This window comes from Larus michahellis, chromosome 1 (assembly GCF_964199755.1).
Source record: "Larus michahellis chromosome 1, bLarMic1.1, whole genome shotgun sequence".
In the NCBI taxonomy this organism is placed as follows: Eukaryota; Metazoa; Chordata; class Aves; order Charadriiformes; family Laridae; genus Larus; species Larus michahellis.
This window is the reverse complement of record NC_133896.1, coordinates 16,943,865-16,960,904: the sequence shown is the minus strand read 5'-3', so window position 1 is coordinate 16,960,904 and position 17,040 is coordinate 16,943,865. Positions and strand designations below refer to the sequence as shown.

At 43.8% G+C, this 17,040-nt stretch overlaps 1 protein-coding gene across 1 annotated transcript in view; it reads right to left on the bottom strand.

Annotated features, from left to right (window-relative positions):
- Positions 1–3,669: 3,669 nt before the first annotated feature.
- Positions 3,670–17,040, bottom strand: part of ABCD2 (ATP binding cassette subfamily D member 2) — a 47,456-nt gene continuing 34,085 nt past the window's right edge. Inside the window, exons 8-10 of the mRNA XM_074583263.1 lie at positions 11,542–11,626; positions 10,716–10,841; positions 3,670–8,108 (exon numbers count right to left, since the gene is read on the bottom strand). Coding sequence (XP_074439364.1) covers positions 7,898–8,108; positions 10,716–10,841; positions 11,542–11,626 — 422 coding nt within the window. The 3' untranslated portion in view covers positions 3,670–7,897. The remainder of the gene's footprint in view (positions 8,109–10,715; positions 10,842–11,541; positions 11,627–17,040) is intronic.

Here is a 17,040-nt window from a genome sequence, read left to right as displayed (position 1 = left end):
GTCTACTTCCAGCTCCTGCATCTCATTGATGTCTTTTGCAGCAGCTTAAGGCTCTGAATTAGCAAAGTAAACACACATCTTCAAGTATGGCTTTAACAAACCAAACCAAAACGCTTTGAACACGGCCTTACACTTCATGGCAGGCCAGGCAGGTATTTGCTGACACACCCCTGAACTATGTCCTAGGTAAGAGCAGGCTTTGGCCCATCTGATCTGGTGTGTCTTTAAGGAGCCCCTGAGAACTCCAGCCCCCGCTGGAAACTGACGGGCAGGACAGGAGTTAAAGCCAGGGGAGTGAGAAGATAGATTGGTTTTTGGGAAATAACCCTTGGTTGGAGGGGAAGGGGTTTGGAAAGCCCATGCTGGTGCAATAGCCTCGGGTTTCCCAGAGGCACCCGGCGGGGTGAAGGAGCAGGCGCTCCGGAACACAGCCCTCACCGGCACGGCTTCATCCTCATGGAGCAGCCCAGCGTTGGAGCGGGGCGAGCGGGTCACAGGAGATTGACAAAGCCAGATCAGATTGATTAAGGGAACACCTAGCAGACATTTTTTAACACCTTTAAAACTGATGATGCCACCGGTGTGGTTGTTTTCCTGGTTGTTAATTAAAACCTCTCTCAGACAAGCCGTTTGCAGCCCATGACTTGAAAGTGGAACTGAACCTCCCTTCAGACGTCCCTGGAAGTAAGTCCGTACAAAAGAAGCGCAGTCGTTCTCCCGGGCCGGCATACTTTGCCTCTGCTTTCATCTTGGCATGAAATGCATTAATCGCTCTTTTCTTTTCACCCATAATAATGTAATCAAGAAGAGCCTAACAAACAGAGCCCTCATCCTCTGATGCTCAGCAACGAGCCATATGGCACATACATAAGTGAAGATTAGCGATTAGACGGGGGTTGAATTCCCCGTAACGTGATTACAGTATAAAAATAGGCTAGCAAGAGCCCGCACCTCCTTGTATGCTCTTTTTGCACTAGGAAGGAAATGGGCATTCTCATAATTTTACTTCTGTGGCTGCCATTTCACGCTGGATATAAAGGGATTTTTTGTTGAATAGCAGAGCTCAGACACGGCGTGTCATTATTTAAGAATTTATTATATTTATGGGTTACCTAGAAATACTCCAAGGGACGTTATGAAAAGCAATTGTGTGCTTCCGATGACCACTCGCTAGGGTTAAAAGAGGATTATTGGGCTTTCATAAGTCTGAGCTGTATAATTTTTAAACCACCCTGGCATTGCAGGTATAAACCGGTACTGGGACATGTCTGCTCGGTGCAAGAATGCGTGGTTACTGTGAGCACCCACCTCGCAAAGCCCAGCTTTATCACCACTAGCTGTTGCACTTCAGCACACTGCATTAGAACCTTGTTAGCTACTAGTCATTTTAGTTGTGCGGATATTATTTCTTAAGACTTTTCCTAAAGGTGTTTGCTGACTACCTACAAAAAAACCATTCGCAGGGTCTGGCCCTGGGATGCTCGGGGACTTCTCCTGCTCACACGCACGTTTGTGCCGTACATTTCCCAGGGAGGAGGGAACAGCACCCATGTCTCAGCCCTGCACCAACCCCGGCAGGGACAGAAAGCCGGCTAGAAGGGTGGGAAGGAAGACTTGGTGCAACCCGTCTAATAATGATAATGCTCTCCAAACACACCGGCACAGGAAACACCAACTGAGAGAGAAATCTCTAATAAACTTCATGTATTTGTAGCACAGTGTGCTATAACTGAGGAGAAAACCATTTGAACTGAGATACAGAGGACAAGACTATTAGAGAATCAGTGCATTTTTTTTGTTTGTTTTCAGTATTAAGTAGATTGGATTTGCTTCAATAACTTGCTTATCATTCATGGCGAAAATAATTTCTGCTTCCCAAAGGCCCAAGTCTTTATGAAAAGCATCATGAATCTGATCTATTTGAAATGTGTCTCTGAAGCACAAAAAACACAAACTCAGTGTCAAAGACTTTTCAATCTAAATAATGTGTTTGACAATTTTCATGGTAAAATTAATCAATAAATGAACATTTTTGTTTCTTCTGTTGTTTGTGTCATCCTACATATGCTGTGTCAGGGCCAGCTTGTCTCTATATGTTTGAAGACAACAGAAGAAAAGTAATGTGCTATTGCATAATTATTTTACATCCAAGACAGGTTTCATTATTCCCTTTTTCCAACACACAGCTTCTCCTATGGGCTCTCTTGGAGTGGTTTTTCCCACCCCCCCATCCCAGCCTGGTTTCTCACTGGGGGCTCAGCCCCAGGACCCAGCTGGCTCCTCAGCCCTGCATCAGCCACCACCACGACCTCTTTCTCCCTTTTTTAATTATCTATCTGTTTAAAAACAGATTGTTCGTACACATCAAACTTGCACTGGATGGGTGCATTATTTTTAATATGCCACTGTTACCCTCTTGTAGATGGCCTCATTTACATGAGGTTAAAGACGCTAATTTAAAAAATACAAAGCAGGTGCTGCAGAATGAACCAGAATCAGAAATAAAGCCATAGAGAGACAGCGTGAGGTGTTCTTCCAGATATTCCCCACTTACCAGAAAATTTCAGCTGTGGGAAACCTTTGAACACCTCTGCTCTGAATATTTCCGGAGTGCATTTTGCTCCTGTGATACGAACCTTGCTGTCCCATCTCTTCTGGGAACATTTAACCCTTGGGCAGAGGCTCATGGCTCCAGCACTTCACAGCAAACACATGGCGCCAGTCTTCCGGTGGCCTGATGAGAAAGCAGGAATGCTCTCCAAAGAGCAGACACCAAAGCATGTCTTACCGAAAAAAGTGACACTCAAGCGCAACTTTGAACTTTGCAGCTCTCGGCTCACCCCCCCACTACAAAACACCCTGTCTCCTCCTGCTTGGATGCACGAGCCCCGATGTGGTCCAGAGACCCCCAAAAATGCATTCCTCATGACTCATATCCTGGACTTTGCTCTCTGTCAGTGCTCTCCCTCTGAGTAGCTGGAAGGGTGGCATGAAGGACAGGCCTTCAGTCACCCATAAGGACCCAGTTCTCAAGTGACCACCACCACCATGGGCTCCTCAACTGCATCATCCAGGTCCTGTACCACCACAAGGTACCTCACTGTCCCCTGTCACGCAGCTGCTAGACACAAGCGAGCTCTGGGTGCTGAGGAGTCAACCTATGTCCTCATAGCTTGGTAGTCTGAAGAGATAAAGAGACTGTAGCTTTTATCTTAATCCCTAAGAAAATAACCCTCTCCTTTTCCAGGCCAACATTTGAGACATTGATGCTTTATGCATAACATTATCTTACGACGACCATAACAACAACCTCTGGGAGTGACGCTGCTGAGGCCACCTGATCTTGCGCTCCTGACACGGTCTGCTGGCGCACAGCTTGGTGCCAGCCTCCCTGCAGAGCTCCCCCGCGAGTGTGGCAGCTCTTGTCACCTTCCTGTCACGAATCGGGTCCCTGCTGACGTGGATGGGCGCGAGACACGAGAAACCTCCCAGCAGCCTTTGACGCCAGCCCGATCTAGGAATGAGACACTTGTTTTAACTCGCAAAGACGCAACATCCACCCCAAGCTTTCCTACCCCATCCCAGAAACAAGGGATGGGAAGGGGCTCCCAGCGCACACGCAAGCAGGTCCCGACTGCTTTGTGAATGATTCATAAGGAACACTGGAAATTCAAAGTAAATGCAACATGTTTTATTTGAGGTTGGAATAAATTACAACTGTAAAGCATAATTTATTGCTTTATAAATTGTCTGCTCTTAAAAGGCATTAATATCAAACATAAACAAAACAAAGACACATTCAATTAGCAGTTCAGTTCTCTCAAGCTTCATGACCAGCTCAGTAGGGGGATTTCATTCTATATACGATTGAAATCTCTGATCGCAGGCTCGTAAACTTGACTTTGACATGCATTATCGTCATTCAGACACGTTGAGGGGATTGTAGATGTGTTCATTTGCTTTAGGATATAATTTTTATTGCAATTTTGCCTAAAATATGCCATTGAATACCCAGTCCTTCATTCCTCACTCAAATACAAATCCCACTGGCTTCAAAATACCCCTTTACAAGATACGGGGGGGCTTCTACCCCTGCAGAAGGAGGGCTTCCAAGTCTAAGACAGGAATGAGTCTGGTCCCAAAACTAAGTGAAAAACAAACTCCTCCTAGGTTAAAATACTGAAATCCCATGCGCAAAAAATGTTCCCTCCCATTCTGAAGACTCGCAAAAAATCCCAGCATTATCTGAATGGACTGATGTGGATACTTCACATTTTTACTGCCCAGTTACACCATGCCTGAGACTGGTATGAATTCTGCTCAGGATCTGTACTCCAGGACGCAGCCATAGGCAAGTCCAGCCTGCCCTGAGCCCTGGGGGAGGGAGAGGGTGCTCACAGGAGGCTTTGCCGCATCCAGCCCCGCACGCACAGATGCTGTGACACAACGAGCTGGCTCTGGCCATCTCCAGCTAGATACCACCGGCAGAAGGAAGGCCGAAAAGCCACCTCCTCACCTCCCGGGTGAGCCACAGCTCCTGAACGCCGAAAAGGGAATGAACATCGATGAGCGGCTCTCATTGCACCACGAAAAAGGATTCCACCACGGCATCCTGCCCCGCTCTGACCCTCTCGCACTGCAAGGGCCACATGCTCCCCACACCTCGGCTCCAGAACAGCGTCTCCCTGAACTATTCCCTGAGCAGGGAGCGTGCGCCTCTGCTCTGGCTTTCCCGTCTGGATCTGAAGCAGCACAAAATGAGCTGGCTTATGCCCTGTATTACACCAGAGGTAAAACTCTCCAGCAACAAACCAAAGATTCCCATCTCAGTTAGCCCTTGGAACAACTCAGAAAGAAAATCTCCAGGGCAGCTTCCCTTCCAGCCGCAAAACCAACTTTAAAAATAATAAGCCACTGGTAGAAAAAATCCTTCTAAAAATGGCTCAGTATTACTCAGAAAGTTCCTATTTAGAGAAGGGTTTCTTATTAAACCAGCCTCTAACGTTCTTGTCATGCCTACAAGAACATAAATAGCTGAGTGAGATGTTAGGATATTTCACGCTACATTACTGAATGGGAATGGTTAAATCTATTACTGGATCCAAGAAATACATATCAAACTTCAAGGAAAATACTATTGCATTGATCCTGGTGTGACTTCCATTTTCATTAAAATTTCATCAGTAATTTACATATCTTTTGTATGTTTTATGCATAATCTCATTTAAAAAAAACAGTAAACAAATGTTCTTCTTCTAAACATGGTTTCCTTAGAAGACGTGTTTCTGTTGTGCCGTGAGGGATGCCCAGCTTGGATCGCTGCGAGGCCGTACAGCAGATTTCAGGCGCTGCACTTGCCCATAATGGCTCCCAGCAAGCCAAGCACCATGGGAGAGCTCCGGTGGGAGGCTGGGAGCATGCAGGGCCATCCCTGGAGCTCTGCTGAATTGGGCCAATTGTTCAGCACTTTGCAGTGTCCTCCTTGCTCAGGGACTGGACAACCCTGGTTTAGCTCCCGGCCACATGGTAAAGTGCTTAACGGAGGGGTGGAGAACCATAGCGCTGCTTCCTCCACCTCAGCTCCTGCCTCGGGAAAGGTGGAAAGGTGTCTTTGTGGCTGCTTTGCGCTAGGAGAAGGATACGTTGCAGGTGGGACAAGAGCACGCATATGGTGCGTGCCTGATTCATCACCATCTTAGAGAAACATAACTCAGAAATGTGCAAGGCTTTTAAATCATCAGTCATCTCATTTACGCTCACCGAGAACAGATTCTTGGCTGACTTCTTTTTTTCCTTAGCTGTTCTGATTTTTTCTTTGAAGATGAGAAGGAGGAAAGCTAGCCTTCAGGGAGAGGGACAAGCACAGACACTTGCAAATTAAAATGCACGCACACGTCATCCACCACAGCAGTGACCCCCCGTCTGCACTTTACAACAAAACATCTTATTATCTTGAACCTTAATTTCTCATGCCTTTCAAAGGCTCCTAAGAGCGTTCCTTTCTGTGTCAGTGAGATGTCCCAGGGGACTCTACAGAGAAAACTAATGAGAGGAACAAAATGTTGTCACCAGGACAAGTTACAGGGTTACATTCAAGCCACAGACACTGGAGGAGCAGGACCGGGAGCAGACTTATTCCATTTTCTGGTGCAAGTGCCACACTGGGCAGCAGGAGGAGCACACAGTGAGAAGGAAGATGGGCCAATGGTTAGTGCGCTGGACTGGGATTTGGCAGACGGAGTTAATTCACGTTCCCCTTGTTCTCGAAGCGATCAGAAAAAGGAAACGGTTTATATTAACTTCAGGGTGCTCAAACATTCTCAGCTCAGCAAATACCCCCAAAATATTTCTCCTCTCTTAACAGTTCTTAGCAGCTTATGCATTGCCGCTCTCAGACTAAGCACACCAGACAGAAATCTTCTAAGGAATCACACTTCTTCTTGGAAAAAAAAGAACCATAAAACTTCAGGATTGCTACATCTCGGCTAAGGCTCATTTACCCATCTGCAAAACCTCTTACCCATCCTGATCTTCACTCCCGAGCTGCCCATTTGCCATGCGCTTGCAGTCAGAGAGAGCAGATCAGGAGCTCTTAAATTCATTCCCATCTTTATTTTTAATTCACTGGGGTTTGCCTCCAGCAAGGCACTCAGGCTAGCACTGTTGCAGGGGTTTCTGTTCAAAGCATCTTCTGACTGACTGGGGACCAGGTTCCTACTGAACTGAAAAGGAGACGGGACAACCAGTGAGCGCATCTGAAAGCAAAGCTGTTAACTGGCGCGTTTGCTCACAGGGAGGGCAGTGTTCAGCCACTCTACAGAAGTATGGCAGGCATATTAATTAGTGGTTACAGAATGCTCTTAACTTTTCACAGACCTTAGCAAGTGCTGAGCATTTTAATTGGCAGGACAGCCATGCCTGAGAATTCAGTGTACTGTTAGAAACTGACATTTTCCTCTCCTACAGTCCCTCCCGTCACAAAGTGTCTCATGGAACAAACAAGTGTCTATATTGTGTTTTTAGCAGCAGAGGAACTGGGTTAGAGAAGGACGCCGGCCGCATCAGACCTATGGAGCCGATGAACGACTCAGTCAAGCGAAAACTAAATCACTCGATGCCAGGCCCAGTGCTCCATCCCCCGCCACCAGAGGTTACTAAATAGGGGACGAAAATAATCTCCCAAAGGAACCAACGTATCATGAAGGGCAAAGAGCCTCTGAAGCTATGTATAATGGCATAAAGCACAGCACAAGTATATTACATATTTAGCTCTATCCCTGCTTCTCTGTCACGAGGGCAGTGGGTTGCTCAGACAGCTGCCTTCTGGTCAGCCTGTGACGTTATTTCCTACGGAAATGCAGGTAAAGGTGCATACGCGATTCAGTAGTAGAACAGGTTTTACACGGGCTGAAAGAATGTTTCTTATACCCAAATGAGAGTTTTGCATGCATCTGCATACTCACCCAGATGCTGCCTCTGCCGTGCTCCATGCCTGAGTTTCATGCCAGGTTTGCTCTGCGTAGCAGGCATATCATACGCACACAGTGACCTGGTACAAGAACGCATTCTGCAGGCCAAGTCTCAGGCAAAAATTCACCTACAAAACCTAAGTGTGTTGGTAGTTTTTTGCAGTGAATCGGGCTTTCACTAGGAATTAACATAAGCTGCAACGACTAATCTTACACTCTGTGCACTTGCTTATTTTCTTCACAGTTCAACCACTTTCTTCCTTAATACTAAAACGCTGAAGTCTTACATAGCATTCAGAGCATTATTTTCTGCTGGCTGTGTTTCTCTATGCTCTAAGCCTCTATCACAATGCATGCAAAGGATAATGGCTGAATTCGTAATGCTTTTAACTAAAAAAATACTTTTAAAAACATAAAACATAAATTATTTATTCCTCTTTGTCCATTGTTTTAAGCACTGAGTCTTCTCCCAAGATTTTACACAGTTCATTCAGTCTCTGTTGCATTTTAGGAATTCCTGCAAGTTGGGATTCCAGTCTCTGTTTTTCCTCACTCAGCGATAAACGGGTAGCGGTGTCCAACTGCTCGAAACGCCAGCCACCTTGTCCGTCAAACTGCAGCAAGTGACTGTGGTACTTCCTGCAGCAGAAATTAAAACATTAGTAATGGCTCAGGGAACAGATGGTTCATTTTTGCACACAAATTTGGATGTGTGTGTCTCTTTTCAATGGTGCCTTTCAGGAAGTTGAGAGTTGTCCAGTTTTGGATCACCGGGTAAGACTTTTTTTCAGTGACCCATAATCCCAGGACACTCTTTTGTATGGGATTTGGGTATTTCAAAGCCTGTCACCAGGACCTCCCTAGGCCATCCAGTGGAACTCAGCCGCGAGGTGCCAGCTGTAAGCTAGCAGCACCCATGTGGGCTCCTCACCTGGGGCAGTCATTGCCTCGAGCAGCCCACACAGCCAGGCTCACCGTGGCCTTCACCCGTGTTGATGCTGGCCGGAGCGGGCAGCAGGGCTGTGGAGGGTCCCCTCATCATCTGCTGTCCCTGGCCAAGGTGGTGGTCTCCCTCTTAGAAACACTGTCTGTGGCTGCAGCTGCCTTCACTGCAACTCCAGCAGACTCCTTTTTCTCCAGGAGCTTGAAGAGCAGCTGCAGACAAGGCTCCCTTCTCCCCCAGGAATGGTCATCCCAGTTTATTTTATTTACCTCACTTTCCGAGAGATGTTTTACCTCCTTAGCAGAAAATACATTCAGGCAAGCACGGTGCACCTAATGCTACCGATAGAGCTCTAGGTTGTTTGAGTTATGCCTCAGTTTGTTCCCCTCCATCTAATGAGGCCGGCTAAAGAAACCTCCAGTCCTAAAACACGGTTCAGTTTGCAAGGGGTCAAAATAAAAAAGTTTGTGTCGGAGTCACAGATCTTTCAGTGAGTTTCAGGGTGTGTGCACCAAAAATATTCAAAGGTGTACATGCGGAGTTTGTCAAGACCTGACAAGACATTTATCAGGAGGTGCAAGAGGAAGAGCAGAGAGTTCCCTCAGAGCTGCTGGTATGACTGTGTAATTTATCACTATAAATTATAGAAGATGAGACACATCATTAAACAGTGATTATAAATCCCATCCAGGGAATGTGACAGTTTAGTCAACTCAATAGCTTACGACATGGGACTCAAAACAGATTCAGCTCCAGGCTTACATTCACCACTTCTTGCTATTATTCTTTGTGACACCAAATGCTTAACCTATCCCTCTATTTTCCCCCCACCAAAAGGTGAAAAAAATCAGGAAGCTAAGATAGCTGACTGAGATGTCCAATGTTTATGGTCTAGGAAAGTAGCCAATATTTTGATTAAAAGAGCAAATATTCCCTGGTATAATCTTCAGGAGGAGAAAGCAGCATGTGAACCCGGTTTTCGTCTAGGCAGTGCAGTTCCTGCAGAAGCATCCTTAAGTTAATGGCATTTGATGCTTATTTCTCAATACTCAGCACTTCTGTTTACTTCTCCAGAACCCCCAAAATCACCAGACTTCTGATAATTTCAGTAATAATGTGGAGGTTACAAGAACAATCCCAAACCCTCCTGAATAGCACTAGTACTAGGAAACAAGAAATGTCTATAGGAGTCTGAACTCACAAGATCTTTCTCACAAGTTATTTTGCAGAACTTCCCTCTGTATCACCATTATTTATAGGCAAGATGCTCTCAAATACTTGTTTTCTTGAGCAATGGTTTCAAAATAACGCCAAACTTTGAAAAATTTAAATACTACTTTTCTTTTTAAGTGTAATTTAAATTATTTTAAAACCAAATGTCTATGTGACATTTTTTTCCTAACAGAACGCATGTGTTTTCGTAATATTTAGGTCCTGATCCAACGACAGCCATTTCCACTGTCATGGTCTCCACAGAGGAAGGAGGAATGCTGGGGAAGCCGTTCATTTTCAGAGAAGCAGACACCAATACAATTTATTTCATTTGAGGCCACAGACCGCTAATGGATTTTTTGTCATCAGTTTAAAAAAAGCAAACAATCTGACATTAGAGATCAAGGAGTTCAGAACAAATGCTCTCTGCTAATGTCAGCTTACATCTTCTTGATCTCCTTTTGCCCTTTAAAGTATTTCATTGTTTTATGTATTCAGCAACTACATTTGCTTCCTTTGAGGGACTTTTCCATACTTAGTGATCCCTCATTGGAATGATGTTTCTCAGAATTACAATATTTCTTTTTTTAATAGACTATTAAATTTTGAAAGCCTGTGAACCCTGCAGACAGAGGGCACAACTGGAGTTAAAACAGCAGATGTATTATTCCTATGGAAGAACAAAGACTAGTTTAACCACTTGCCATATTTCCCATCTTCTCCCAAGCACTGGTAAACTTCCCCAGGACAGGTCTTGTATCTTGTCACCTTTACACAATAATCTGGTGATATCTGTTGTGGCTGTGGTGTGGTGGGCTAATTAATTGCCTCTTAGATACCTGCATGTTGCTATTAATAGTTAATAACTGAAACACATTTAAAAAAATAAGAGGGAGGAATAAATACGTGTCAAAGAATGAAAGAAAATCAATGCTAAATGCATTTACACTGCTATTATTGTAGACAAGTTATCTTAGAAAGTGCAGTAGATATTGATTAAACAACTGCCCTAGTACAAAGAACAAAGGCCAATCCACTGCCTGTCAGAAAGCTAAAAGCAAGCACCATTACAAACCCTTGAACATACTTACCAAAGAGAAGGTCGGTGTGTTATAGAAAGCAGGGATATCCCAGCAGCTTTTGCAGCTTGGAATATCTTTCCTTCAACATCAATGCTTACAGCACTTGTGCATTCGTCCAGCAATGCATATTTTGGCCTTTCAAAAGCAGATAAAGAACATTACTCTTCTATGTTTTGGACAGTATTCCCATGTACAATGTTTAATTGAAAGAACAACAGAAAGGAGAGTGCAATTTCTCATCTACAGCTGGAAGCTGGCTAGCAACAACATCAAGTTTCCATGCATTATTCAGGTGCAGACCAAGCTTCCAGGAAAAATGGGGTTTATTTCCTGGTCCATCTGAGTACACAGTGATCTAACATCTACGTTCTAGTTTGCCCTAGTTTTATTCTGTCCTGTCATCAAGTCATGCGATAGTCACAGCCAACTCAGAAACTTTTATCCACTGCTGTGCGTGGACAGGGCTGCCTTTGCAGCGCTTGCAGTCTCCAAACCCAAGAAGTTTTGGAGCTTGGCTTTTAAACTCCCATAGCCTCTGCAACAGCCTCTTGCAACAGCAAAATTTGTAGGACAGATGCAGGGAACGTGCTTGTGCCTGAGATGTTAAAGAAAGGAACATCTGGAAAATGTAATGCTATGTTGCCAAATGCAAAGCTTAAGTAAGAAGCAGAGCTTGTATGAATAAATGACAAGGTCTGCGGTCCTATGCAACCCTCTAGCAGTATTGCATATTGCATGGAGATTATAGTCTACTACTGCTCAAATTATTACAGCAAGCCTCCAAAACTCTTCCTCATTTTCAGATGCTACTTAGAGAACAAATAAAAATGCTTACTTATGGTAAAACATCCGAGCCATGCCCATCCTTTGTTTTTCTCCTCCTGATAAGACATCTTTCCAATCCATGACGGCATCCCAGCCTGTTAAAAAAAACGCAAACAAAACATGTCAGGACAATGTAAACTTATGAAGAAAATGCATCTTCACTCTTCTCTGCAATCTGCAACCAAAATCATAAAGAGTATTTCCATTGCAGAAGAGACAGCTCAGGGTTCTGGATCACATCTTCTGAAATACCTCAATGTCTTTCCACTGGTACCCAGTTGGAAAAATGCCCCAACGTCTATTTTGAAAGTGGAATTTAACCTTCTTGGTCATGTAGGTCTTGTCAAAAAACTTCACTTACCATATCTTTGGAAAAAACTTTTACCTCTGTAACTAATCATTTTTTTCTGTCATGTTTGTTTTACAGAACAACTTGCTACTCCTTCTTGAAAGGCGTGAGTGGAAATTTAAAAACAAATTCAAAGAAATGAAGTGTAAAAAACATAAAGAGCAGTGCTGGACTCCACTCACTACTGTAGGCAAAGAACAACTGCCAGCAAACTCAAGAGAAACACCGATGCAGACGCAGGGATGCGTTCTGTGGACTCAGACAAGCAGCTGACATCATACAAAACTGCATACAGACAGGAGGGTTTTCTCTACAAACCTCCCTCTACCCTTGTATTTAGAAATGACCCAGAACTGTTATAACACTGCGTTTCTTTCTTTAATATTCTGCATGGCCTCTAACTGATTTCTTTCTTCATCACTTTCAAATACAGGCAATAGGAGCATGATGCATTTTATCTGCGGTCACGGCGGACTGGTGTTTCTGTGAGTACTCTGGCATGATTCATTCCCACTGATGAAAAACTTCAAATACCAAATTACCCTGCTGAAAATAAGTTTTCAATCAAACAATCCAGAGGCATAGAACAGGAAAATAGATGAGTTTTGAAAAGGGAGAGTGTGGATGCAGAGAAAATCTGTTAAGACATTTGTCTCACTAGATCATCTATTCATGAGACAGGCGGCTGGAGCGGGGCCCAGTGAGGAAGAGAACATTTTTCCAAATCAGCCCCAGCAATGTAAATAAAAAAATTAAAAACACAACCAAACCCCCTTTTCTACCACTGCGCAACTGCAAATAAACATTTGCCAGAAAGACTATAAACATGGTCAAGCAAGGAGGGTGGGCTGTGTCATTTCTGATACCTGACCAAAGGTGAGATAAGTGGGGCTTCTGGCAGTGCAGGAGGCTGGGGAGTGCTCTGCCCGTACTTGGTGCCACACCTGGGCTTGCTAGGTCTGAAAAAACCCTCAGTGAAGCATCTGGTGAGAGGTTGTGTGACTGAAAACAGTCATTTGATAATGCTAGTGAGTGAATTCCAAGAATTTTCTCTCTGTAAAATTGTAAAATGTCATATAATGTTTTTTTAATATATGTGTATATGGCTAGATTGAAAAACCAGGCATGCACGCACCAGAAATATATCACCTTTAGTGATCCTATCGTTTTTCCTTTGTTTCCTTCCATTCTTGTTTAAGGATCACAATGGGCACACACCACCTCCCCAGGGGCACACACAGTGCTTTCTATCAGCGGGCTCCTAGCAAAGACAGAGTTGTGTAATGATTAACTGAATCATCATCATTTGAATGAACTCTGGTAAAGGGAGTACACACACACAGGCTGCTGCTGCTGAGCAGTCCCAGTGCTGGGACCACCCAAAGAGCTGGAGTGCTGTTCCACCAACACCTTCAGCTTCCAAAAAAGACTGTAAAAATGCCTGGAGCGCTCCTTTTTGGCAAAGGGTTCCAGGTGCAAGGGATGGGAATAGTCCTTCATGAAAGCCACAGAAACAACTATGCTTCTGAAGACAATGTTCAGGCTACTGCTTATATTCTATTATTTTTAAGCTGAGAATATAGACAAGCTGCTGGGATCTAGATCTGAGCTGGGGGGTGTGTGGGTTTGTGTGTGCACGTGTGCCTGCAGAAGCAGTGCCTGTGTTCATACAGTTGCTTCCAGATGAGCTGGTTTATAAACACTTATTAAAAGACAAGGAAGGAAGTTCAAGAAGCATCATCTTGTCAGCAAAATCATTCTATTATTTTCCTTAAAGGTATAAGATACAGCCTCCATTTACCAGGATACAGTAGCCATCTCTGTGGTCACTTCAGCCTACATTCTAACTGAATATTAGAAGTGTGTCTTGTCTTCTCCTGCCTAGCTCCCTCCCTGAACTCTCCTGTTTGCCACTTGGAATGTCTCAAACAACAGATAAGGAAGGATCCATTTTAATATTACCCCTTTTAAAAACTATTTTCTAATGTCTGAACAATTTCCCCTGAACACTTAGGCACTGTAACTCACAATAAACTGACTCCCTGCTGTGCATTAACAATAATGCACCTACTTGTTTCTCTTTTCTTCCCGCTGACACGACGCAGGTCACTGAAGGTCATTATTGTTCTGAAAATATCAGCCAAGTCAGTGGCTTACGTCACCCGCAGCTACATCCACTTTACAGATGAAGAAATGAAAATGCTTGTCCATGAAACAGTACATACAAACATAATCCTGGGTTTCAGAGTCCATATTCCTTGCCCAGCTTCTTGTTACATGTAGCCTTTGATTGCACACAGTGTGATACAAATGTGATGAACACAGGATGGCACAGAAACGCCTTTTGCAACCAGTAAGACAAAGAGCATGTGTAATGTGCTGGGGCAGAGCAACAGCAGTAGAAATACACAGAGCTGTCAGCAGAAACTAGTGATAGCCTTACGCTAGCAGCATTTCATTTTCTTGCACGGCTTCTTTTATAATTCCTTTTTACCTCAGTTTTCTGAAGGAAAAAGCAATCTAAATTTGGCAACAAAAAAGTGTTATATCTGGGGTCTGTAGTGCCGTGTATCCTTCATCCCTGTGAATCCTCAGATTTACATGCAAGACAAAGCATCCAGCTGCCATAAAAATGTACATTTAAAAATTCCTTTTCCAGATCTACATTCCAATGCACCTCATCAGACATGGACTGGAGTGTTACAGTTACTGCAAAGCGTGAAAGGCTGCTGCAGCAAACTACAGCCAGAGCATCCACCCCGATGAGTTTTTGAACATGGAGGCCTCCTGCACAGCGTATGTCCCCAGGCGGTTGTCAAAATGGAAGAGAGCCCGGGCGCTGTGCAGGATGAATATGCAAGGGCAAGCCTTAGCTGGGGAAAGAACAAAGAGACCACCTCTTTGATGGTGTGAGCCCCAGCTCAGCGTGACACTGCAGGGATTTGTGTCTCTGGATTTCAGAGCCACTGGAAAAGCCGCCAGAGCACTCCAGAGTTCCTGCTGGTACCAGCAACAAAAGCAAATCCAGAGCTAAAATGATCAGATGAAAAAATCTCGGAAAGAGGAAATGTTTTTGTCTCTGTGTTTATACATGGCCTAGCACAAAGGTTCCCTGGACAAGACCCAAAGATCTGACAAACGTGCAAAATAATGAAGAATAATTATAATCTGGGGTGCTGAGAAACCCTAAACAGGTTGAACTTGTTCAGTAATGTCACCAGCCCCAACCTGACAGGCCCGGTCACGCATCCAGCGTGCTGCTACACGTACTCACGGCTCCCCTCATGTGACAGGCTATTGGCAGCCTAAGGCCATGTCACCACTGGCACTTGCTAAATATACGCAGATCTTCAAAGCAGGTCAAAAAGGAACCACTTTATCTATATCCACTGCACATCTCCACGCGATTACCCATGATTTCTGGACATGCCTTTTCACCACCCATGCTGTATGCAACCTTCTTTGCTATCCTCATTTTGTATGAAATTATTGTTTTGGTACAGCTAGCAACTTTGCAGGTGTTGATGGGGGCACCTTATTGATAATATAAAGGCAAGTAATAAAATGGCATCCCTCTAATATCCATCAGGTGAGAAAAACATCTGTGTGGGCCTCAGTGGGAAGGAAATTCTGTCCCTAGCAGCAAGGGGGCTACGGTCAACAGCCATTGCAATGGGTTCTTCCAGGGCTTGGACTCAGGGACATCTGGAATGGTGGTGGTGGGGAGGGAGGGAGATGTTATTTTGGTGATTTTGGTGGGTTTGATGTATTCTGGTTCTACCGACTGAAAAAAGTTTCATGAGGGTAACACAGATGCTAAATGCCAAACTGGGCTACTTATTCTTGTAACCATTCTATTTACTTCTAACTGGACCAAACCTTATTCCTAGAAAAAGAGAGGAATTTCTGCCATTGACAGTAACAAGAACAATTCCAGGCTCTTGTTGGCTACTTTACACTGGGAATCTGGTGACCCACGTATTGATGCAATGTGGAAGTAATTCATCTAAAGACAATAAAGGTACACCAGGACAAATAAATTGAGTCAGAGTTGCACACTCCTGGCTCCATCTGCCTCTTTCATAACTGCCCACAGGGAGCAGAACACAAAACTGCAAAGCATCATATTATACACGTGTGACATTCATGGTCAATTAAAGCACAACAGGGTCATGCCCTAAGGAGCCTGCTGTCTGGCAGAGGCTTAATACTGCAGGGGATAGGTGAAAGGAGAAGAGAGGTAAGGCTCTGAAGGAGAAGGGGATCTACAGAAAAAAATACTGAAGAATTATATGAGATTTCTATAACTTGATGATGGACAGATAGTTGGCTACATTCTTAGAATGGACGGTTCAAAATAGCATGGACATGTCCCGTATATCCACAAGAATCTGAATAACTAAACATGGTTTCATTGATTTTTTTTCAGATGTAGTACATTTTCAAAAAGTGCATATAATATGTAATTAGAAACTTAATAGGAATTCTTCAGCAAAACTTTTTTCTATTGGAAAATGCCAGTGTTTGTCAACCATCAAAGCAGTTTGCAAAAAGGAAAAAGACAGTTTGGGACAAATCCCTTGTTCTACAAGCTTTATATGGGATTTTTTGTTACTTTGCAAAGAAAAAAAAGTTCTATTTTTAATAGAAAGCATTTTAGTTTAAACATCAGATTTTAAGTAAAAGAATAAAATAAAAATTGGAATAAAAAAACTCATTCAGCTATGCATAAACAAAAAATTCAATTGTTCACTTTCAAGACATATTTCTCTGGCTTTCTGGTTCAAAAAACAGAATATGAGTCTTTGTCCTAGACTGAGGGAGCTCTAAAGAATATGTAAGTATATGAAATCCATGTAACGTGTCAAATCATATGTCACGGATTTCCTCTTTGCTCCTACCTTGGTACTTGTTTCCTGCAAATGCTCAAGGAGAAAAGGGAACAAGTAAGTGTATTATGGTCCTAAAAACTTCCTGGTATGTGGTAATCTCTCCCCATTTTCCGGCTTTGCCCAATTCTGTCATTTTAGATTGCAAAGTACCTAGGACACTTTTTTTAAAACGTTTGTGCGGACTTTTGCACAGTGTGCCCTTATCCTGAGTGGAGTTTCAATAGTGCAGCAGTGAACGTTAACAGCATCCTCTATGCTTTTTTATAGA